This window comes from Lathamus discolor, chromosome 14 (genome assembly GCF_037157495.1).
Source record: "Lathamus discolor isolate bLatDis1 chromosome 14, bLatDis1.hap1, whole genome shotgun sequence".
Classification (NCBI taxonomy): Eukaryota; Metazoa; Chordata; class Aves; order Psittaciformes; family Psittacidae; genus Lathamus; species Lathamus discolor.
The window spans coordinates 2,639,308-2,664,532 of NC_088897.1; the positions used below are offsets into that span (position 1 = coordinate 2,639,308).

At 38.3% G+C, this 25,225-nt stretch overlaps 1 protein-coding gene across 3 annotated transcripts in view; it reads left to right on the forward strand.

Annotated features, from left to right (window-relative positions):
• USP32 (ubiquitin specific peptidase 32) overlaps positions 1-25,225 on the forward strand; it is a 74,361-nt gene that overhangs the window by 11,374 nt on the left and 37,762 nt on the right. For all 3 annotated transcript variants that reach the window (XM_065694541.1, XM_065694542.1, XM_065694543.1), the window contains exons 2-5: positions 10,688-10,815; positions 15,917-16,022; positions 16,601-16,719; positions 19,949-20,108. In XM_065694541.1, the coding sequence (XP_065550613.1) occupies positions 10,688-10,815; positions 15,917-16,022; positions 16,601-16,719; positions 19,949-20,108 (513 nt within the window). The remainder of the gene's footprint in view (positions 1-10,687; positions 10,816-15,916; positions 16,023-16,600; positions 16,720-19,948; positions 20,109-25,225) is intronic.

Genomic DNA, 25,225 nt, shown 5'->3' on the forward strand with positions numbered 1-25,225 from the left:
CAGCAGAGAGTGGTGGTTATGTGTTTATAACAGTCTAACAGAAGACATTAATTTGTGACCTGACACAAAAATACTTCACATTGCATTTGTGTTTGAGATTATATAAACAAATGTATTGAGAATAGGAAGACTTGGAATACAGAGCCTTTTGTCGTCCATCAGCTGTGTGTATATGTACATATGTGCAATGTGTTTGTGCCAAAACACTTGACTTTCAAGTGAGTAATATTTTTCTTCTGACTTCACAGAATCCCAGAAGCAGCCAGGTTGGAAAAGACCCTTTAAGCTCATCCAGTCCAACTGTGCCCAGCACTGCCAACGCCACCACTAACCCGTGGCACTGAGGGCCACATCTACACAGTGTGTGAACACTTCCAGGGACAGTGACTGCAGCCCTGCCCTGGGCAGCCTCTTCCAATGCCTGAGCACCCTTTGGGGAAGGAATTGTTCCTCAGCTCCATCTAAACCTCCCCTGGTACAGCTTGAGGCCATTTCCTCTTGTCCAGTCACTTCTTCCTCAGGAGCAGAGACCAGCCCCCTCAACTTCAGGAATTAAGTTTTAGCAGTGTACAAATATTATCCGATTTTATTATTATTCTTTGCTTCTCATGGTATTTACGTCCTATGCTTAAATGTCTCTTTTGGCTGCCAGAAACTAACACTTGAGTAAATACTTGATCAAACCTCTACCAGCAGTTGTGAATTAGAACTCCTGGACTTTGTCCTCGCTACAGGCTATGGGAAACACAGCCTTCCTGTGTAGAAGTTTCAGATTGTATTGAACTTTCAGCCTTAGACTATATTTTTTTTAGTTAAAGAACAGTTCATAGTGTAGCTACACTTAGTATTTTTGGCACTTTTGGGAGACAGGATATGAAATATTTGTTGTCTTACAGTTTATTTTGTAGTAAGGTCCATATGTAGTGGTTGCATTTACATAGTTGGCATTTGCCATTGCCTTTTATTTTAGTAGGCTGTTTATTTCTTGGAAATGAGTTAGATAATGTAATTTTGTGTATCTTAACAGCATAAACGTCTGGATGATTTTTATGGTGGTAATACAGTGAAAGCAGGTTTTCCGAGTTGTGACAGAAGCTGTTCTGCTCACCTATGACAATACAAACTTTCATGGTATTTGCCAGGAAAACTGATGAAAGGACAGCTCAGAAGAGCATATTTTTGTTTCTAATCTAAATTGGACTGAATATCTAGTCTAAATACTGTTGAGAGATTGAGAGCTAAACCCATCATTCTGGGAAATCGTGTACAAACTATGTAAACTAGGAAGAAGCATCAGAAGAAAACAGTAGTGGAAAATAAAAAAGAAAAATAAGGAATGCAGAGGTTTGAATCTGGGCAAAGAGTGATGGCTGTGATAAGGTGAAGGCAGGCATCCCAGACTGGGTTGCTTGCTTTCAGAGCTTCCCTAAATTCTCATTCATACTCATCTTTTGATGAGAGCTCAGGGTTCTTGGTGCTGTTGCTGCAGGATGGTTTATGCTCTGTGTTTAAAGCCACTGAAAGCTTGTGCCTTTCCCGTGACTTTCTGTACTGTTTCACGCCTGGCTGTGCTGGCCAGTTAGCTGTGTTCTCCAGGGTCAGCAATAATTTATTCAGTGCATCTACAGCAGTAACAGCACCTCGTCTTGGCAGAAGAGCTAAGTGCTCTGGCAGGGCTCCGTGGGCAGGAAAGGTGGCACGCTGTGATTAATCAGGGCTAGAAATCACTGTCATTGAGAATGAGCTTACCAGTTCTTTAATTGATAAGAGCAGTTACTTTTCTCCCTAGTACTGCCGTCTGTTGGCACTTACGTTTGCTATTGTACACATAGTAAAAGTTATTTTAATGATCTGCAGAGGTTTCTGAATTTTCAGGCTCTTTCAGGCTGCTTCTGTGGCTTACAGGGTTGCACTGGTAAGTATATAAAACCGGGCTCCTTTAATTCCTCAGGATATAAAATATTGCCAATAAGATTTAAGTGTTCGGATGGTAGGAGGATTATTTCACTGTTGGGACTACTATGGAGCAATTCTTTTCCGCACTGGTCTTATGGGGAAGGTTGTTTTGTCACAGAACCTGTACTGATTAGCTTTGCTTGAAGCAAACACAATCCAAATAGCAATGTGTGTGTGCCCTGATGGACTTTATAGATGGATAAAACAGGCTAGTGATGCTTACTGGCATTCTTTTTGAGGACGGTAACTGTGAGAAGTAAGCTCTTTGAAGATTAAAAGCATCACATAAGTGCGATGTATTCATGTTGCAGAAAATTGGCAAATCCTATTGTAGTAACTAAATCTTCTGTCTCTGCACACAAGATGTTAAACCTTTGATATGCATTATAGTTTGGTCTAATATGAGGATGAGCCACTACTACCAAACCCCAAAGAATAGATAGTGGGGAAAAAATACCACTGGATTGAATAATTAGATTGGTTTTATTTTGGGTTTGGTGTTTGTTTTTTTTTTTTTTTTTTCCCAAAATACCAAAACTGTGTTGCTGTTATCCTTAAATTCCTGTTACTGGTAAACGTCATGTTAAGACTGTTAAGTCTTCAGCAAGGTGCGCTGTGTAATTTGAATGGTGCCATTTTTGATACTCTGCTTATGAAAGGCTCTTTAAGAGTGGATTAGCTTTTTCCATTGGGGAGGCAGGATTTTTTTTGGCTTTGCTTTCCCCCGGAATATTCTCCAGTGGATCCCTTTTTGGCAGCCAGGGGTGGCTGTGGAGGTTTTCTTTTTAGTCAGAGCTGGTTCATTTATCTCAATTGTACTTTGCAATTTGTTCTTCCTATTTGGGGTTGTTCCCAAGCATGCTTTACGTTCACTTGCACAGTTTTGCCTCTTTGAAGCTTTTTAGTAATTGCTTTGGTTCTTGACAACTGCAGAACTGCAGCCATTAAGTCACAATAAAGACTAATGAAAAAAGTAATAAAATTTCCATGTATAACTAGGATGAAGATTCCTGGGGGAAATACTGAGCGAGTGATTACAGGGAAGATAATTTTCTGGATAGAGAATTATATGCCCTATGAGTTTGATATTGAACCTGTAAACCTGTCACTTAGAAATCCAAATATTAGAATTCTTCAGACCTGAGCTGAAAGTCAGGGAGGGGTTTGGGGTAGGTGAAGTTTGTTTTCTGAAGGATGGTCAAGTTGTCTATTCTATTAAAATTCAGGGTTGGTTGTTCTTAGTGAAGAATAAGTGCAACGCTGTGCTGATAGTGGCAAATTACTGCTTGCTTTGTAGACTTGAGATCTGCAGGGCTGGTGGTATCCTTTTGGTTTCAGTTTTATGGGGTTCTTAGGGGCCTGATGTAGCAAGCTGGTTTGCATCCGGCAGTGACATTGGAAATTCAAACTCTGTGTGTGTGTTTGTAGAGTGTTGTGGGCATTTGGATGCTTCCAATTCTGGGAGTACCAGCCTACTAGATAAGATACTTTGGTCAGATGAGCTCCAAGTTTATTGACCCTTTACCTTAAATGAACTTCTGATCCTCTGTTTTTTCCCTTCCTGCTTATGTAGTAATTAGTTTCCTGTTTTGATTTCCAGCATTGTCACTACATTGTGGTCTTTTACCTTGGCTTTTCTCTTTTTTGGCTGGCCACCTTTATGCTAGAATAAATGATTTCATGTAGCCAAATAAAATATTTTAAGCTTTTGAGACAAAGATTTTTATCAGCTTTTTGGTGCTGTTACTGCTATTCATACTAATGGAAGTGATGACATGCATGTTTCTTTTGTGATTCTGATGTAAATAGAGGCTATGAAACCAGTCATTAGTTTTCAGCAGTCGCTGCTTTCTCTAATAAGATGAAAAGAAAGAAAACGGGTATGTGCATCGTGTCTATGTCCAGTTAGTTATAGATTATGTAAACTGGCTCTCAGTTTATAGTAGCCCTGGCAGATTAACTCCACCTACCCTCACTTAAACTATTGGGATTCTGTCCTTTTTACTGATTAAAGCAGCTTCTTAGTAGTAGCTTACAGTACTTTTACAGAGTAGCTTAGATCATTTGTCAGACATTTGTCTGATGTAGACTAGAATTTATATTCATTTTAGGGTTGAGACAATTAAGAAACGGAGAGGTTTAAGTGTCTCTCGCCTGAATGTCTTGGGCAGTATTAAGAGTTCAAGTGCTGTGCTTTTATTCTGACCTTTTCCTACAACAGACAGCTGTATGCTTTTGAAAGCTGCAGTTTGTATCTCGTTCTGTATAACCACAGCATTTTACAGTAGTTGTGCTTGCATTTTGGTGGGTAGAGGAAGAAGCATTTCAAAGGAATGTATTTTTGTGTCTGGTCTGACTTTCCTGATAAATAGTAAATAGGAATTTAAAATGCATTCGTTGTGCTTGCTCTCACTGCACATGTCACAGGGAAGGTATATAGTAGTTGTGTTATATAAGCTGTAATAAATCCATTAAGCCTGACTAACCACTTTTAACCTTTAGACAAGTTCTCTTAAAAATGAGTATGTTTCTTGCAGTGCTCAACATTCACGTGTGGACTGTCGCATCTTAAAGCACCTTTAAGAAGGTGTTGCTTGTCTTCAGTGCCTCTGTAAATCTTTACACTTCTTCTGCAGGGGCATTGGACAGCAGCCATATGCTGAAAGATAGGAAGATAAGTTTCTTTGTTGGTCCTCGCGTCAGGTGCAGATTAGTTACTGGTGCCAAGCAGAGACTGTAGTGCATGACAGTTACATTCTTGGCGTCAATAGTGTTCCTAGTGCTGCATCGTTAGAAAAAAAAAAAGAGTAAATTAAGATGTTTTAAACTACTTTCTTGCAGTATTTGAATAAAGCATGGTATTGGGGTGATCTGTACAAACCTTATCTTAGGTTTATTAGTCTCTAAGGAATTATGACACAGTATGCAATGTAGGTACTTTGATTAGTGATGAATTAGCTTAGATGTAACAATTCTCCTCTCTATTTTTCTAAATCAGGAAGTGAACTAGCAAAAGTACCAATATTAGGTGTATTTAGTTATGTAGTCATATTTTTATGACGACTCTTAATGAATTTTGCTAGTAGTCTTGCAACAGCAGAGTAACTTTTGCTGAGACAGGTATTTGCTTCCCAGCTTGCTGAGTTTTGAGTGGGTGTTGTATAAGGCTGTCCTGGGCTTTTCAGTATGACCTTTGTGTTGAAGTGCAGAGGTTGTGCTGTACCTTGAACCATACGTTACTCACACTGCATTTTAAAACCTTCCAAGCTAAAAGCAAGAAGCTGGGGTGGGATTAGTGCTACAGGATGTGAAAAGAAGATAAAATGAATAGAGAATGTGTCTGCAAAACTTGCCAGAACTCCACTGTAAGGGTTGATTTCCTCCAGTTTAAGTTTAGTTAAACAGAACTTAAGGTACATCTAAAGCTGTTACTTCACCATTACAGAATGGCTAAGCAAAAAGAATAGTATCTGCTGCTTGAAGAGAAACTGCAATACGTCAGTTATGGTTTTATGTATACTCTTTGGGCTACAATTTTTGTACAAAACAGACTATATTTGAACGTAGCTGACTGAGCACATGTAAACACTGCAGAGTAGTAGACAGTAAATTCTGCAGATAATTAACCATGGTTTTACACACCCTTCTTAGTTTTAAGGAGGCGGAGGGCAGTAACTTCAGGGGTGTTGCCTGCCATTCTTTTTCAAGTGGGACATGCTATCTAAAGCCCACAATATGGGTATCTAACGTTAGGCTTCTACATAAACATAGCATCTTTTTTTTCTGAGACAGATTCCCTGCAGCTCCCATTTATTGTATCAGTGACACAGCTGGTCGGGATCCCCTCTGAAATTCAGGTCAGTTTTATATGTGTGGCAAAATAAGGTTTAAGTCTACAGTCAGGCGTCTAAGCATGCATAATTTGAGCTTCAGTACAGTTTTATCCTAACAGGAAAAGTCTAGGATGACTTGGTGATAAACATGTGGAGTGAAAGCGGTGCAGAGAGGGCGGCTCCTAGCACAGGACTGTTTTGGAAGGCACTGCGCAAAGCGTTACTTGGACAGATATGAATTTAAAAGAAATAGTAGAGTCGTAAATCCATATAAACAGTATTAAGTGTAAGTAACACCATTAAACCAATACCACCCTCAGCAGTTGGATGAGCTGAGGGTTTATTACAATTATTTTCAGTGGTGGTGACATTTTTAGCTGAGGTTGCATAGTTTCATTTAAACATTATTAAACAAACTGTGGCTCGGATATTCTCTGGAGAGTTGGATGCAGCACTAATCTTCAGTTAAACTGTCTTTAACTTTACTGGAAACCATCCAGCTAACATAGCATTGAGGAGGTTTGTGTAAGTACAGTTACCTAGACAGAATGGCACAGTCTGTGACTGTTCCTTTTATGGAAAAGACCATTTGTTTCAGTGGTGGTTCTTGGAATTAGGCAGATATGTTTTGAAGAATTACAATACAGTAGCTAAATACTGAAACGTGTTTTTATTCTCTTGAATTAGAGCCTTACAATAAAAAGTTAGCTTCTGTAGTCTTGAAGCGTGAAGAATTAGGTGTGCAGTTCCAATTGTGCTGCTTTTAATATTGAAGTTGTGCCACCTGTTACTGGTAGGAGTGATGTGGAGATGGTTTTTGCTCTGTTGACTACTATAAACTTATTTTGGGAAGTCTTACGTGTTCTGTTTTCCACTGTCAGGTTATGAATGCAGCACCAGCATATCCAATAGTGTAGTGTCTGCTTGTATGTGTAGTGAAAGCAGCTTGTGAATGGTCTTCTCTGAGGTGTTTGTGGACAACTGGCTTCTGAAAGTCTTTTAGTAAAACTATTCCTTTGGAAAAAGTGAATATACTTGATAAAAGAACTCAAGTCAGTGTAGGAAATGGGGCTGTTAGCTACATTTACCTCTAAAGGTAGGATTAAAAATACCTCCACAAGCGTAGAACTTATGGAATTGAGAGAAAAAAATGTAGTTTGTGGGTATATCAGGGCTCCATTTTTTAATATCATTATAGTCATAGATGTATTGCTTCTAGAGATGTTACTTTCCTAATATAAGAGTTGGTTTTATTTTTTCTCACCACACCGTCATGTTCTGTCTCTGTTGAATAATTGGTACTTTGGTGTTGGGATTCTGTATTCAAATATTTTATTTATCTTCCAGACTCATATTAAACATTGATAATATCTTTAATTTATACTCTGCTCATTTCAGTAGTACTTTCATGTGCCTGGGTCTAAAATGTATAATGAACTTATTTTTACAAAGCTTTACAGATGATTTTAGATGGCCAACATCAGTCATTTTAATATGTCCTGGGAAAAGAATGGAAGTAATTACCTTTCCTGTAATTCTGTGACCTGTTTTGTAGATTCTGCCAGCAAGCAATGATATTAAGTGGTCTGTAGCACTGATAACTTGCTTTAGGAATGTAACACGGACTAGTGGTATCAGTTTATCATCTACTATTAAATGATATACTGACAGTTCTTCGTGAAGTTTCGGTTGACAAGTCTTCCCAACCTTCTCCTCACCTTCAGCAGCAGTCCAGTCCCTTCTGTGGTAGATACCTAGGTATGGAATTTTCCTATTCTTGCACACTGCTTGAAGTACACACTTGGCAGTCGTAGCTAGAAGGAAGTACCGATGGCTGCTGCCTGCTGTGTTCCCAGGATGTAGTTGGTCCAAGTTTCCTCACTCTGCTTGTCATCTTTACTCAATACAGTGAGACCTATTTGCTTGGAGTAGAGGCCTTCACTGCCCTATGAAACTGGAAAACTGCAGCTCTACCAGGGCTAACTAATTCACTGCTCTTAGATGCACTGAAGTTTGGCTCTATGCTGTTCTGTCACCCGAGAGGTGATTGCGTTTCAGTGACTACTGCAAACATGTAACTTGTTTTGTGCACTTAGGAATGGAGTAGAACATGGTCTGCAGTTAAGGTTGTCGTATTAGAAATTCTTTTAATTTCTGTTAATACAGGTAAATCTCATAAAGGAATAGCCAGTAAATGTTATGATTAGGAAAGTAGCTGACTGACTAAAATCACTTGATACTCTGGCCTGTTAAGTGTAGTCAGTTCACATTTATTGGTTAAATAAAATTTTCTATTAAACCAGTAATTGGAAGTTTACATGGCTGTGGGCTGCTGCATTTCTTTTAATTAATGCTAACAGCAACATAGTACACAAGAGTAAGACAGCAAGATTACACTTGTGTTCCCATTGAGAAGTGCTTTTGCAGGATGTGGGCTCAGCAGTGACGGTAGCTGGAAGGTAACTAGAGCTGTGTGGAACTGGTATGCAGCTGAGTTCATGTGAGCCTTCTTCGCTCCTCCCCATCTTGCTGCCACCCTGGCGAGAAACCTTTAGGAATTAGGTCAAGGGACACAAAGTCAGTGGTTATAAATGAATGGCAGGAAAAAGTACTTCTCTCATGATTTCTGATGAAAATTATTTGATTTGTCTCTGCAGCCAGGAAACTAAACCTGTAACCATCAATAGTGACACAATGCTGTATAAAGTGGCTGTATATGTTGTGTATGTTTCAACCTTATTTTAGCAGTAAGCAGTAATTATGTTCCTTGAAAGTTTATTGTAGTACATGTAAAGCTGTAAGCATCTGGTGAGTTAACGCTTTGTATGTGTATTTCTTTTGCCAAATGACCACAAACCACCTTGAATTAGCTGGTGAGGAGTTACAGCAATTGACAAAGGGGAGAAAAGAAGCAGAATGCAGGGTCTGTTTCTATTAAAAGCCTGTGTGCATATTAAGAAATACAATGGATTAAAGGATCTTCCTCAAAGAACTGTTGCTAGAGTCTGTTCAGGATCTGGGTTGTTTGCTTTACCTTGCCAAAATAACAAAGCTGGTTGCTTCCCCTTTTTATGTCCCCTCAGCAGTCCCAAGCTTTTACCCATGAAACAGGTGGTGGGGAGTTGTCTCTGTTGGCTGAAAACTTGCTGTAGTTACATGGTGCAGAAGAGGCGAGGAGAGCAGAGGTGAAGCATCTCTGATGGGAAGCACTTCTAATTCCTTGCGCATGTTTGGAGGGAAGGCTGTGGCCTGGGGGTCAGTTTCTTTGCAGAATTCTTTTGCTTCCTGTGTCTGTAATTCAGAAGAGCTGGGGAGTGTGGAGAATGGTGCTTCAGGTTGTAAATATCATATCTGGGAGTCTGTTTCCACTTAGCTAGGGAAGAAAGCTTTGGCTGTTGTGCCCAATGCTGTTTGAGCATTCATTAAAGCATCACATGTAAAGACGCAAAGAAAATGACTCTATGGGTGGATGCTAATATAAAACAATGAAATTATACACCATATAAACCAGGTAATAATATTATACCAACATTCATCTGCCATATGAAGAATGCTTGTTATGTTAAGGCAAGGTATGTGATGATGATAACTTGAGTATATCTTTTGCCACATCCATATTGACTGATAGCGCCAGTGGTGGTGGGATGTCACATTTCAGGTTTATTTCTTAGATCCTTTGATTGGTTTTTTTGGTCAAAAGTCCCCAGAATCTGTAATAAAATTTGAAAAGAAACATAACCGATATCTGTTTTTACCCACAATTGCTCAGGAAGTCACTGGTCTGTATAAGAGTTGACTAGGATTAGAATTAGGGAGGAATGTTTCAATGTGATTTAAGGAGTGATTTTTCTTTTGATGAATGAATTGCAGTGTAGAAGCTTTGAAGAGAGTGCTGGATTAAGCTCTCAAATATCCTGTTTTATTTTGGCTGACAAAAAGCTTGACAAGCTTTTGGCCATGTCAGTATTGTTTCTGTCTGGCTTGTTATATCAGGGCATGGAAATGCCTTACTATAAATACAGTAGAGCAGCTATCATGTACAGCATCATTGCTTTTGGCTTCTAGATGGTAGATAGCTCTTTTTGCACTACGTGGTACTTACGTGTGATCCAGGTCACTTGTTTTGTTCAGCAAGATACTTCAACGCTTCATTAGAAAGTTGCTTTATGCTTGTGCAATCTGGAAGCAGGGGCTGCTTTTCAGGAAGCTCATGTATGAACGGGGTGTCTGTCATCAAACTTAACATTTAAAGATTGGAAACAAGTTTGAGCAGGTTTTAGCTGGTGAGCAGATGTTGACTGTGCAAGAAAATCTTACATGAGGAATTGCATTTAGTGCAAAGTTTAACTGTAGAATTCCTGTTGAATTCATGATTTGCTGAACTGTCTTATGAGCACATAAGTGATGCTTAAATAGTTTTATTTTGTAATCCAGAAAGGTAGACTGGTTGCTTGATGAAACTGCTTGAAGTGTGCTGCTGGAGCTGCTCTTAGTAATATTCACCACTGTTGGTTACAGATCATTTCTCTGGCTTACATGCAGTGTAAAATTGATCATAAAGCTAGCTTGTTTGCCTTTTGTGTGACAGTAATGATACTTAATTCAGAACAAATAATAATACGCTATTGTAGGCAGAGAAAACTTAGGCAGTGAACTGTTGTAATCATTGATTTTAACTTTAGGTCTACTTCTTTTTGGAAGAATTAGATTACTAGATCTCATTTTCTAGTAGTCAGGTTTTCCCACTATTTAGGTGAAATTGTGCATTTAATTTCTTCCAATCTCTTCATTGCTAAGATAAATATAAGGCATACAGGATTTTAAGAGTCCGGAAGCTGTGACATTTCTACAGCACCTTTACTGACCAACTCTTTTTTTTCTCCCCTCACTCAACACAGTTACAGACATAGAGCTAAAGCGACTGAAAGATGCTTTCAAGAGAACTTGTGGCCTCTCGTATTATATGACTCAGCAGTGCTTCATCAGGGAAGTTCTCGGTGATGGAGTTCCTCCAAAAGTTGCTGAGGTAATCTATGAACTCGCTGGTTTTCTGGGAAGGCATGCACACGGTTGCTAATGTACACAAAGGTGCCTATACTCATACACCAACTCGTTTGATTTCTGTCAGTTTTTCATACAATATCACAATTTATGTTCTCTGTCTGACAGTAATGTTCCAGAATTGGATCGTGGGTTGTCAGGGATATGTGTTTGATTGTCTGATTCCAGCCCAACTAATAGGTGGTAGATGACTTTAAAGTAAAGGTGAATATCCAGATATAGATTTGGCTAGATGAAAGTTTGGGAAGATTTAACACTGTATGTAGCCATTATAACAGAGGATTTAATTTACTTTGGAGATGCACTTGCTGTTGGTGTCTCTGAGATTCCATTAGCTTTTACTTTGCTTTCTAAAGCACAGATTAATCTTTACAGGCTCTTAAAAAATTTTTATGTATAATAAACATATAATTGAACTGAAAATGGCCAGAATCCAGCATATTTTATATGCTATATAAATATGGTGTGGGTATATATATCTATAAAAAAGTTACCTTTCTGCACATGTGCATGTATTCTTTCATAGTGTTGCCTCTGTTTTGAGCGAGAAATTAAAATACTCCTGGTGAAGAAAAAAAAGATTAGCCAGACCTTTCGAATGGTATCTTGCTCCATGTCATTTCTAATCACAGCTTCTATTTCTGGTATCTTCAGTGTTACTGACCTCACAGGCAGCATACAAGGCTTCCAGTTTTATTTAGATAATGTGAGTAGTGAAGTGTGCATTGCAAAAGGTTTAACACTGTGGTAGTTACTTTTATCCTAAGCTTAATCTTTTCTATGTTCTTTTTTTGTCTTTTTTCCCTAAGTATTGACAAAGAGGATATTACTTGCATCTTGTAGTATAATGAACAGTTTGATTATTTTTTTTTTAATGTGGGTATTCAAGCACTTAACAGGAAAAAATGTAGTGTGTGTTAGCGCCATGAAATGAAAATATACGATTTGCCTATAGCTTAAAACATGTCTTCAGTATTAATTTCTGATTATGTTGTCTAGACATTTTGACTGTTAGGAGACCATAAGATTAAACAAAAAATGTATCCTACATTGTATAGGGTTGGTTTGAAATAAAATAAAATGTGACGAACTTTATTTTCAGTTAACTTGTACTTTTTTTATCCCTATTATGCAAGTATTAAGGATGAAATACCGATCCGAGTGAAGTAAACTTGGTCGCAAATAGAGACTGTGGGTTTCAAATGTCTGCTGGCTCCTTTTTGCTTTATTTTTTAAAGATGTTGTCCATGAAACGTAACACGTCAGACTTAAATTAGTAAAAAACTATGCCTGTGTACCATATAATTATACTAAATTTTACATTCTGCAATGTAAATTGCTATGATGATGCCTGGGTGTGGCTATTTTAAGTAAAGCTGCAACAGTCTTAAGGAATTTTGGGAAATACAACATAGCATCATAATTCGATGGTCCACCCTATTAGAAGTAGTTTTCCAAAGAGCACATGAATGTGAAAAATTGTGGAGCTCCTTCCTTGGAAATGTGAACTAATCTCTGTTATGTATTGTTAGGTAACTAGCCAGTTTATAAACTCATCCCAAAGAATGATTAAGCAGCTAAACTGAAAGTAGTGCCACTGCCATGGGTGTAATTATGTATAGTACTAATACATTGGGCATTATCTGTAGAATTCCTTTTCCATGTTTATATCATGAACAGTCAGTGTGTTATGCTGAAATAATATCTAAATGCTACAGGGATATAAATACTGTGTGTGTATAAATACCTATAAAGAGTTACCTTCCTGCAGTTGTGCATGTTTAAAAAACTCTTCCATAGTGTTGCCCCTGTCAGGGATTGAAATTAGATGATCTTAAGGCCCTTTCCAACCCCAACTATTCTGTGATTCTATGAAATGTAATATTTGGCATTCAGCTGAGTTCAGAACTGAGATACACAAAGCTCAACAGAAATTAGTGGAAGAGTCTCAGAAATGGGTATCAATTAGAAATATGGTTTCAGTTGGATGAAGATAGGAGTTAGCTTTATTTGAGGTAATTTATAACATAGCTGTTCTTAGTCTAAAAGGAAAGTTAACGTTGGAGTGATGGAGAATAAAGTATAAAGAAAAGATCATGTTTTACTAAAATTTTTGAAAGAAAACGAGTGATTGCTCATCTCTTTGTTTATACATGTGTTTTTTTGGTTTGGAAGTGCTGGTAATCTGAAACAAGAATTTTTTTTGTGCTCTTTGTGGTTTTTTAAATCAAAAATAGTTATTTTGGGACTTAAACTATAGCATTCAGCAGAACTAACTGCATAGTTTTAAAAAAGTAATGATTCCAATGTACATATAAAGGTAAATTGCTTACATACACAGTGTAGCCTCGAAGGCATCTTGTGAAATCAGAATGATTAGATGTAGAAAGTGTGGAATTGAAATTTCTGCCATGACATTGTCCATGAAGCATATACAATCATTGTGCCCAAATAGAGCACAGATTTTGTTTTAATAATTTAGCCCTGCAAGCATTTGTAAATGGATTACACTTGAGTAATAGAAGAGGATGATCTCAGCACCCTATGGGAAGTTAATGTATTTGGGTAGTGCTGTGTCTTGTGGTGGAATGAAACTGCAGTTTCTGCATAATGTTTTCTGTAGAATTGGGTCCTTTGGTATTATTGGCCTCATTTGCATGTACTTGCCTTCAGACATCTTTTAATAAGAGGATATCAAGGAAAATGGATAGCTTGATGGGTGAACAAGGAGAGGATTTGCTGAAGGTAATGCAGAGAGCTATATAGTGTCTTCAGGGAATTTGTCTGCTTCAGCATTACATCTGGTAATAACTGCGATAGAGAAGTGAACAAAATTCTAGCAGTTTTTACTACCTTGTTGCCCAGTATCTCTTTAGAGGTTGTCAAGAGCACATCCAGCAAATGAAATCTGCTGGTCTGCTTCCTACTGCTGGAAAGGCAACAGCAATATGTTTTGCACACCACGTTATACACAGAGCATAAAGGGCAGTTGCAGTACTAAATCTAATGTAGCTAGCCACTGTTAGATATTTCCCCTTCTTTTTGCCACTGTGTGGCTTAGCCAGACCTGTGCAGTGCCCTTAACAAGTCCATGACTGTTTTGTTTGGTCACTCCCAGTCTCGGCTTAATTGTTACTGGAAAAAACACACCTGAGATAGTGAGAGCAGCGACTCATGCACATGGCTGGTATTCAGCGTTCTTCCTCCACCTTTGCCTTCTGCCTGAGTGTTCTGACTGCAGCACTGTGGTTGCTGTTATTGGAAGGAAAAGAGGGTTTTAATTCTGTAGGTTGGTGGATTTTTGTCTGTGGGCCCTAAGGTGTCATGGCTTCTTTGGAAGGCTTGCAAAAAAGATGAAATTCATTATGCAAGCATTTGTAGTTTCAAAGGAGGGGGAAAAAGCCCAGACAGAGCTTGGGAGGTACAGAAAAGTTAAAAATGTTGCTTTAGCTCTTCAGAATTGTGTGTGGTTGGAGTTCAGATGTTTAAAAACCAGCAAAAGGCAGGGGGAAGGGACACAGGTGTTGCACTTCAGATCTGTGGGTTTCATCCTAGGTTTACTAATGATTCACTCTCCTAATGAATGGTAACACGCAAAATAGTGGATCTGTCCACTATAATTATGAAGCTCTGCTGACCTCTGAAGTCTGCTATTGCTATTTGGCTAAATTCTCGTATAAAGAACATACTCAAGGCTTTACTGTAGAAAAATGAAAAAGTAATACATAACTGTCTACACATCCTGGTTTTAATATTGCATGATTAGAATGTAATTGAGATGTCAGCAAAGAAAATACTATTTTAAATGTGCACAATACTTTTCCTAATAGAAGTTGATCTCTTTATCTTTCCTTCTGCAGAAGCTATATTTAAGAAACAAGTTCAGCAAACAAGTCTGCTATCCAGACCATGATCAGTGATAAATCACTTTGTTCTGGTCTTTCACAGTAATAGTTCCCCATCAGCTAGACCTAATACTTTCTTTTTATGGATAGATGCTCAGTGTGATACTCGTAAGAAAATCAAATTATAAGACAGAGACACTGAAATAATTCTTCTGTGTAAGAATAATTGATAAGTTCTGTCTGATGTAAATTGTAACACCTAATGCAGATTTCGCTCGTGTCATACTGATAAAGTACTGGTGCTTGTAGGAATAGATTTGGGATTGCAGGAGTCCATGTTTTAAGTGCAGTACAGCATACATCTTTTCACTTGTGCTCTGTAGTATTAGAGGCAAGGTGAAGTAATATATTGCAGTAAGCAAGTTGGTAATTCTTATTCACTAAAAGCACTTGCTGTTAACTTCATATCTCATATATCAGTGTTGAATCACTGTTAAGATGCTATTAAGGCAAGCTGCAGTGTCCAGACCTTTCATGTGAAAGGTGAATGCTTCAGCCCTTCCACTGACTGCATCCATGCTGTGGATCTTTGAGTAACTTCTTGTTCAAAGTCTTGATTGTATTGGAAGAAAGATTTAAATCCTCTTGTTAGAGGGAGGTACTAAGCTGGAATGATCATGCTACCAGCAGTTGCATGGTGAGATAGTTATGGTATAGCTGATGAAAAGTTGTGAGGCTTTTTGTGTGTGCCATATCTTTTCAAAGCTGTAGTTTTTGATGACTCACTGGAAATGCATTTCCTGTGTCTGGGGCAATGAAACACTTGATGCTCCAACAGCTTCTTGATGGTGTTGAGGCTATCAAAGCCTAGTCTGGTGGAGACTTCATCTTTACTGCCTTGATAAAGAAGTCTGGGGAAGTTGCACCAATGAGCAAGCAAGAAGCTGTCTTCATTGAAGGATTCTAGCTATGTTTTTTATACTGCTGTTCATGAAAAGTACCTGCATTTCCCTAAATAAAAGACCCTGGCTATTTTATAAGTACTGGAAGAGCTGCAGAAGTATAACAGAATTAATATTGGAAGTGTGTTTAGCTGAATGTGAGGTGACGAGCCTAAAAACCATATATAGTGAAGCCTCAGTGTAAGTTGTTGCTTTTAGTTCTGACATCTCTGATCTCCATGTTAACTTCTTGGTTAACTTCTCTGTTTTATTCTTCTAGGTTATCTACTGTTCATTTGGAGGAATATCCAAAGGGCTGCACTTCAATAACCTGATAGTCGGATTAGTTCTACTTACAAGAGGCAGGGAGGAAGAGAAAGCAAAATGTAAGTAATGTCTTTTATGACAATAGCAACAGGACAATGGGTAGTTAGTGTAAAATACACTATGTAAAGCAAACATAAATTGTGATATACTGAGCCCCTATTTTTATTTGTAACCAGGGCATATATTTGCCAATAAATGTAGTATTTTTAGACATTTTTAGCTGTATATTTTGAAATTTACTGCGTTTTTGTTTTCTATACTCACCAAAATGAAATATTTGGTAAGTCATCATGAATATAAATGTTAGGATCCTACAGAAAGACTGTTGATAACTGTATGTGGGCAGAGGAAGGAGGATGGCATTGATGTTTTTCAAAACAAAGGAAGGCATCTGCCTACTGACTTCTGTTGTTTTGTCTTCCTTGTTAATCTGATGTGATAGTATTTATTTTCCTTTTGATTAGCAGACAATGATAAAAGAAAAAGGAGATACTTCTTGACCTAAACCTTGTTGAGCTACATTGAAATTGAATCAACCTAAGTTTTTAGTCCTTTAGTTGCTGGAGAGCCAGCTCCAGCATTCTCAGTAAATTTGGTATTTGAGAACTGTTGCTTAAACAAATCTCTGCTTCCTCAGACATTTTCAGTCTCTTTTCTAACGAATCTGGGAGTTATGTTGTCCGTGAAGAGATGGAGAAGATGCTGCATGTGGTTGATGGGAAAGTCCCAGAGTCGCTCAAGAAATGTTTCTCTGAGGTATTTCATACAGATTTTAGCCTACTGCATTTACACAAATGTGAAAATTAGATTGGGTCATTTGTTTTCCTCTGACATAGACATGTTCATGCATGTATGGAAACAAATTGACCTGGTCTAAATTGGATAAAAGCTTATAGTTTTTTATGTTGCGATATTACATGTGATTTGTATTGATGTGAATAGCATCTTAGTATGTAAATGTAGGCATTCTCTATGCTGCTTTCCTTACTGTGCTAGTTTGAAAGATGTCATTTCCCAAGGGTAATCACGTTATCAAGTAAATTTGAATACTGATGTCAGTAGTGGGAATTTATTCATTGGTGTGGCCATCTTACTGCAAGTGGGGAAGAAATCTAGAACACAGATCTGAGAGGGAAAAGAAAATCTGCATCCTGGATTTAAAAATGCCTGTCAGCAGTAGTTGCTTAAAAAGAATAGTTTATAGCATTAGTTTTGTCTCGCTGTGCCTGCCTGGAGCTATGACATTTATTTATGTTTTGGGTTGATTGAGAGATGCAATCCTTACGAGGCTTGCTGAAGGCCTCCTGTAAAACAGGCTATTGTTACTCTTAAATATTCACAGATACTTAACTGGCACTAGTGATCCTGTTGAATTATCAGAGTTTTGTGCTTTGGTTGCTTCATTTCTTGTTGGAGGACTACAGAGCAGCAAAACCTAGTTGTTATTATACATTCCATTGGTTGACTAGAAGCTTTATTTGCGGATATCAGATTATTCAATTACCTAAATTTTATTGTAGTGTATTGAAGATAACCTTGGTTATGGGCATTGGCTGAGGCAGATCATTAATCTGTCAGTGGTATCATGTTGGCTTTGTAGGCAATGATTACGTTCTTCATTCTTGGCTGGAATCATAAATCATATGTACACTGCAGTCCAGTTTCTGGAGCTGGCCCACTTCAGTATTTCCTATTTATAATTTCCTATCAATATTGTGTGATAAATTATACCCTAACAGTTAATTGCAGGCTGTCCAAGAAATCCAGAAATACTTAATGAAGATTTGCAGGAAGAGAGGCATCAGTCTAGCTTTGTCCCATTCTCCTGTTCAAGAAAATGCTGTATCTTGATTTCTCTTTTAAAATGAAAATGGTATAATAACTCACTCAGCAGGATTTACTGGCCTGTTAATCATACTAGGTCATTGCTGGAGAGTGAGAAAGTTTAACGTTCCTGCTGTGGGCCTTCCTGCCTGCCGTATGGTGGATGAGTTTATGCTTTCAAGGATGAGGTTTGTAGGTACTGCTGTTCTTCAGAATTATTGCATATACTCATCTAGAAATGCTAGCTTTAAAACATATGAGTTTTTCCTCACTCTTGTTTCTGAAATACAGGAAGCAGATTCAGTGATACCCATATTGGTCTAGTTACATCATGGCTCAGCTGTAAACATTACTTGTTTCAAATGCTTTCTGCCCACTGTCCAAAATTTTCCTGTCCTGCTTCTTCCTTGTCCTTGCTCTGATCAGCTGGAACAGTGCAGAGTCTGAAATGTGACACAGCTCTTGCTGTGTTTACAGAAGGCAATGCAAAAAGTAGAGGGAAAGTAGAGTGGAACAGATAGGAAGAAAATGATTTTCTCTCGAATCCGAACTGTTAGAGGAATTTCAAACGAAAACTTGCTTTGTTTTTTCTCTACTAACTTCCCAGTAGAGGTTTGTTGGGTTTTTTTTTTGCTTAGCAAGGGTTAAATCCTGCAAAGTCCACAATGTTGAGTCTGTCATTCATTCTCCTGCCTTTGTGCTGGCTCAGGTATTTATGTGATGCCTTGGTGAACTGGATTGGGAAACTGATCTGGTTGAGAAGTAAGCCCTTTTCCTGTAGCTTCTAGTCCTGTAGGTTATTTCTCAGCTAGATCTGTTTTGTCACCTGACAGCACTAATGTGATTGCAGTCACATAAGAGAGGGGATGAAGGATCAGAAATTGTGTTAGTAAGAGGAAGGTTAGGGCCATGCTATCAGTTACTCGTGTGGGTACATACAGATTAAACTGGTGATGGAATAGCAATGTAGCATCTTGACTTCCTTGAATTAAAACCATGTGGAAGTCTGTGATAGTAGATTTAAGGATTGGGGTATTTCTGCATGTATTTGTTGGTGAAAAATGTAACATTCTTCATCCTAGGAAAAAGAGGAATAAAAAGAATGAATACCTGGAACCTGAAATAACCCACTACAATTGAGATGTGAAGCAAATACTTTAGCTATGATGGTGATTAACCATTTGAGCAACCTGGCAAAGGAAGAAGTGGATTTTCCATAGTTGGCAGTTGCAGATAGTCTGTGGCCAAATGCAAATTACTGAATTCTATAGAGGTGTAATTCAGTGAAGTTTAATGGTTTGTGATATTAGGGAAGTTTAAATAATCAATGACTTGAAACCTCTTTCACTTTGCAGATCCCTCTTTATTTCCCATGGAGATGAGCATCTCCACATAATGAGTTTGTCTACTGATAATAGGTTTGCTTTTATTTTAGTTAGTTTTGTGGGTCTTGTAGAAACTGGTGTGTTGATCCCTATGGTTTCATGACCATGGCTTGGAAACCACTCAACTAAATGGTTTAAACAGCCACTCCAGCAGTTAAACTCTCTGAGTCTTCAGTTTTTATGTATTCCTGAACAGGCAGTTCCATGAGACATTCAGCAGGCGAGACTCAGTTAGGAGATACCGTGAATGTCATGTTTACATGTATGCCTCAAAGTGGGGTTTGGTCAATAGAGGCAAGAAATTGACATGCAACTGCTGTGGTTAATCACAGTGTTAGTTATTCAAAAATCAGTTTTTTCTGTGCTAAGTGTTTGTATACTCATGCAGCTAGAACAGAATGTTTGTGATTTTATAGCACCTGTTACTTGGCACAGAAGAGCTTTTATCTATCATAATAAATTTAAATTCATAAAAATAACCTCTGTTACTTTGAGTTGTAAGTAACTGTTTTTCTTCTGATCCTTTTAACCTGAGGTTTAGAGTAAATGACTTTCCAAAGACCACATTGAGTAGGTGGTTGAAAAACTGAGAGTTCTGAGGAGTCTTAATTTCCTTCCCAGTGCTGGATTTCAGAATAAAATGGAAAACCAGGCATGGCTCCAAAGAAAAAAAAATTATTTTAGTACTTATTTTTATAGGAGATTGTCCCAATTCCTGTTTACTGGCACTGAGAAAGCAGAGAAAAACAGCTCCTGTTTTCTTTTTTTTCTGACAGGGTGAAAAGGTAAACTATGAGAAGTTCAGGATTTGGCTATTGCACAACAAAGATGCATTCACGTTTTCCCGCTGGCTGCTGTCTGGAGGTGTGTATGTGACACTCACGGATGACAGCGACACCCCTACCTTCTATCAAACCCTGGCTGGAGTTACACACTGTAAGTAAATGAAGCTTGGTGGTATTATATGTGGTTTTCAAAGCTGTTCCAGAGACAGAAACCATTGCCTTGTGTAGCTGTTCAGGAAATCTCACTACACTGATGAGATACATGTTCAGTGAGAGAAATTTCTTCTCCGTGTTAATTTGTACTCTGCTTTTTGTGCTGTAACCTGTAAAACATTAAGGACAGGGACACTGTGGGTCATTGTTTTTAAGAGATAACAATACTGAGATTACAATACTTAGAGGAGAGAAAAAAAGGGGGGCAGAATATCTTCTATTTTGACAAAAACATTTATCTAAAGTGACTTGACATTAATACTGGGTTTATATTTGGTCTTTCAGATGTAGTGAATCATAAAACTGTGGAGGCAGTTCTGAAAATAATGCTTGTTACAAAAACAAGTTTTACCTCTTAATTTGTGTTCTGCAGTAAAATAACTAATATTCCTGTCATGTGATACAGTCAGGGAGCTAAATTCTCTAAAGAGAAACGTCCTCAGCATTTGTATTTAGGAATAATCTCCAAAGAACAAGTGCTTCCTTATGTCTATATTGATATAAAAGAAGGAGCAGCTGTTTTTTAAATTAAATGTAAAACCAGAAGGCTGATAAATTATACTTGATGTGCAAGTGTAATGTAAGCATACGTTACAGTAAAGCATCTAAGGGTCTTTGGTATCCCTTGGAGAAGGGTGTTTGCTATTGAGATGTCGGGGATTTGAGCAATCTGGTTGTGCTCTCATAGATTTTCTTTGTTGGTGTCAGTGTGGTATTTAATCTCTTTAATGGATGGGTGACTTGAATAAAGCAACGTGCAGGTTTTTCTCTTGGTTTCAAATGTGAGCATTAAAATTCTGTTCTGAGCGTCTGAAATGAAAATGCATAATAAAGTTAGAAGTTTATAGACAGGTAATTTATTTGCGTTACATGAGGCTGCAGTAGACACTGAGGTTACAGAAGACTCTGAGGTCTAATAGCCAAGGTAGAGAAAGAAGTATGCTAAAAAAAACCCCAAGCAAACCAACTCTTTGAATTTTCTAGACTTCAGCCCTGGGAGAAAATCTCAAGCTGTATTGAATGGAGATGTGCTGTGCCCCCATCCTTATCAAGTGCCTGTTGCTCCAAGTGTTCAAAGAAAGCTTTACCCCATGCCTCTGAATGCTACTTCAGAGCTTGCTTTGATTTTTCCATGCTTTGAAATTAAAACTTCTTCTGAAGTTCTTATTTAACTTCTGTTGCTTTAAATTGTGTCAGATTACTGAGAAATCCAGTGTTTTCTAGTAGTTGGTGGTAGTCTCTATTTCCTTACTGACAGCTTTTATAAGCTGTTGGCTGAGTATAATGATGGTAGAACTGAGTGAAAAGATAAGTTTTCTGTTGTTAGGATTAAAAAGATAAAATATTTGAGGCAGTTTGAAGTGATTATTGGATCTTCAAGTGCATGTCAGATCTGGAGACAAGCTTTTCATTGTGTTCCAGAAAACTGTGTAGCTTCTGTGTGTTTTTGAATGGGTCAAGCATGTTTCAAACTGCACAGTGTCCACAGGCTCAGTGTACTTAACCAGACTTGGAAAGATCATATGACAGTTAGGTTTGGACTTCTAGATAAAATGAAAAGTTACTGTATTTTTGATTTCCCAGTGAAGTGTTGTAATAAGTACAAGAGAAAGTGGTTGTCTATTTTTGGATGTCTGAAGCCTGGGATGTTTCAGATGATAGGTATGGAATACTGACAGGAATTTAAGATAATAGGAAGGTGAACTGTTGAACTAACCTGCAGGTGAACTGACCAGCCTCCCCCAGGTCTGGACAAATACATTTCTTTAAAATGTATTGGATGATTTCCCTTGTGATTTCAGGCAGCACAGGAATCCACACAACAGATGCAAAAGTAAGGGAAGTATCAATGCTTGAGCACTTGGGAGGAATTGTGGTCTAATTGGGTCAATCTAAAGTAAAAAGTTTAGTACAGAAGTTTTTTTAACGTGTACACATCTTAATGTGTAAACCAGGAAGAGCTGTCATGACACTTCTTTTCTCTAAGTGAAGGTTGTTTGTAATACTTTTCCTAGGATAACGGTTGCCTTTTGGGAAACAAAGTACCCCCAGTAATGTTTAGTGGATTTAGGCAAACGCTTATCAGAATACAGTGAAAGAGCAAAGCTTTTACAGTTTCTTCTTCTGTAAAAAGAAAAGCAGTCTGTGTAACTCCGCAGTGCCTTCGGGAATGTCTCACCTGGCTGCTGGGCTCCAGCTGGGATTGCAGCGCGCCCTCTCCTGGCTCCCGCTTCAGCCCCTCCTGCCAGGCCCTGCCTCCTCTCACAGCAGCGTGTTTCCCATTCAGGGTCTTGACTAACATGTCAGAGACATGGAAAATCACAGCGATAAAAACACTGCAAGTTATTAACATTGATTTAGAAACAGACAGCAAAGATTTTATTGCAAAGCACCAATAACTCCGTTTAAATTTGCTTAATGAGCCAAGCTACCAGGGAAACAAAGGAATTCTAATGTTTTGCTTGTAAATAACATTTATTTTGCTATGCAGATGACTTTAATTATATTCCTCAACACGTAATTAGAAATGAAATTTTAAAGTTACAGGAAGTTGCACACACTTGCTGCTTTTAATCAAATTTTGTTCCATTTCACTTATAACTATAAATCACTTAATTTGGAAACTACCAAAATAATTTAAGTTTCTCTTAGACCTTTATTCCTAAAAATCACTTTCAGGGATATGGGTGTTGCCTGACACTGAGTACTGACCAAGTAGCAGGAATTTGGATTTTCTTACTTGCTGTTAAACCCCATCCTGAATAGCACTGTGGTGGAGCATGCAAATCAAAGGTAAATCTTTTCAGGGACCGCTACTAATACAAAAAGTGTCTGTAGGGGAATATTCTCCCAGATCATTATGCATCATAAATAATTACAAATTAAACATCTTCTCCGGTGCTCTAAGTCCAAATGCAGTAATTCAATAATACAACAATCCTTTTCCACTGGCAGATGTCATTTTTCTGCCTACTCTGACTGGTTTATTCCTGTAGGTATCAGAATGGAGCAGACTCCATCGTACCTGCAAAGCACAGCTTTCTGTGGCTTGGTTTGTCAAGAGTGATGTACAGGAACACGAGAAGTGGAAAGATCTCCTCTGTGCCCTGCCCCCCCCCCAGTGCAGATCCTGGGGGTCACTATGTCATTTCTTTCATGAGATACTGAGGCTTATTTGTTTTGTTGGGGATTTTTTTATCCAGTAGGAGAAAATGATGCCAGTGCATCTTCTACATGTATCTGTGGGCAGTTTATCTTCGTTTTCCATCAGTAATGTCCTTGGTTTCAGACAGTCTCTGCTCATTTTCCATTTTACTCTTCACTATAAGTGCAAGTGACTGCTCTGTTTCTTCTTGACCTTTTTGTCAAAGTAAAATGAGCACAGTTTGAGTCTATTTTAGACCAGGTGCTCCATCCCCTGTTCCATCTCAGACTCAGATGACACATGGCTGTCACCCTCTAGGTGAGTCCTTGATGCTTGCGTTCACTTGGCTGGAGAGATTTCTTCTGGTGCAACGCAGGTGGTGGTTGCCTTTTTTTATGACTGTTTCATTTTGGTGTGTCTCAGTGACATGTGATGGGCTTATATACTTAGGTTTTTAGTCCTCTTTCAGGGGGAGAATACTTCCATTTATCAGAGGGGTTACTGGTTTCAGACTGGAAGACTGTAATTTGTACTTCTTTGTTAGCCGGTTCTTGTGTCACTGAGTTCTTACTAAATAGCACCCTAATTCTCCTTTGAACTGAAGGCACTCTCTTTTGTCATCAGAAATATTCATCAAAATGCTCTTGTTTTTTCTGACAGCTCTTACGTTCTGAGATGCAGTTAAGACAGTGTGTAATCAGTATAATAATTGTATTTTAGAACATGCAGTTATTGCTAATTTAGCATAATAAATGAGAAAACCCCTGGCAAACCAGGCAGCATGGGTGAAATGGAAGAGTGAGGTTTTGAAACACCATGAAGTTAAAACTGAATGTGGTAGAAGTAACCTCTTCTGTCAGAGATGGGTTTATAAACCTATAGGGTTTTATGCTAAGATGAAGATGTGAGTCTATAAAAGAAAAGTGATCGCTTAACATTGCTCACATTAAAAGGCTGGATGTAAAATACATGCTCTGTAGGTAGCCCACTTCAGTTGTGGTACCCACTCTTGAAACACCATCTCATCCTGATATGTGGAAGGCCACTGGAAGAAAATTCTGAAGATTTCAGATTTGTGAAAGGTGCCTTTAAGAGCATGTTTAATACCTGTTCTGTATGTGTTCCTGTGTTAAGGCACTGATAATCCATATTCTGCTAGATGAATGCATGGAATGTGTGTCTGACAAGGATTTTGGCTGAAGTTATAGTATTCCCTTCCCTAATGTGTGCCTGTATTTCAAATGAAAAAGGAAAAAGATGAAAGTATTACAGCAGACCAGGCCAATAAGAAAAAGCCTCAGTCTCACTTAATCTGCATCTTGTCACTTAGTTATCCTCTTAGTTCCCAGGCTATTTTGTGTCTTGCAAAGCAGCTCTCTGTGCACAGGTCCTGGAGCCTTCCATGTGTTAATCTGAAAGCAATAAACAGGTGTTGTCAGTCAGAAAGAGTTTGGTGTTCAGTCATCCGGGGGCTCTGGCTCTGCGTGGTGAAGAGTGCTCTCCATGACCAGGGGCTGGATTCTGTGTGGAGCATATCATGGTAAACAGTAAAGCAAACCCAGTTTCAGTTAAAATGCTGGGAATATGGTATGCTTCTACTGCTGTGAACCAGAGAGGATTGTGCCAATAGGTGGGTAATAATTAAAGTTTTCGTATGTACTGAAATCCGTAGTTCTGGTTGTATAAAGAATTATACTATAATATATAATATAAATAGTGCTTGAAATGAAAACAGGCTTTTAGTTTTTTCCTGACAGAAGATTATTCGTGGCTTGCTACCTCTGTAGTGTTCCTTGGGAATGGCATTGAAATGAAGGATGCTTTTTCCAGTGTTCATCACCGTTCTGCAGCCTGACTGTCCATCTCAATGTGGCAGTTGGGTTTAAATTAACACATTCTTAGTATATTTA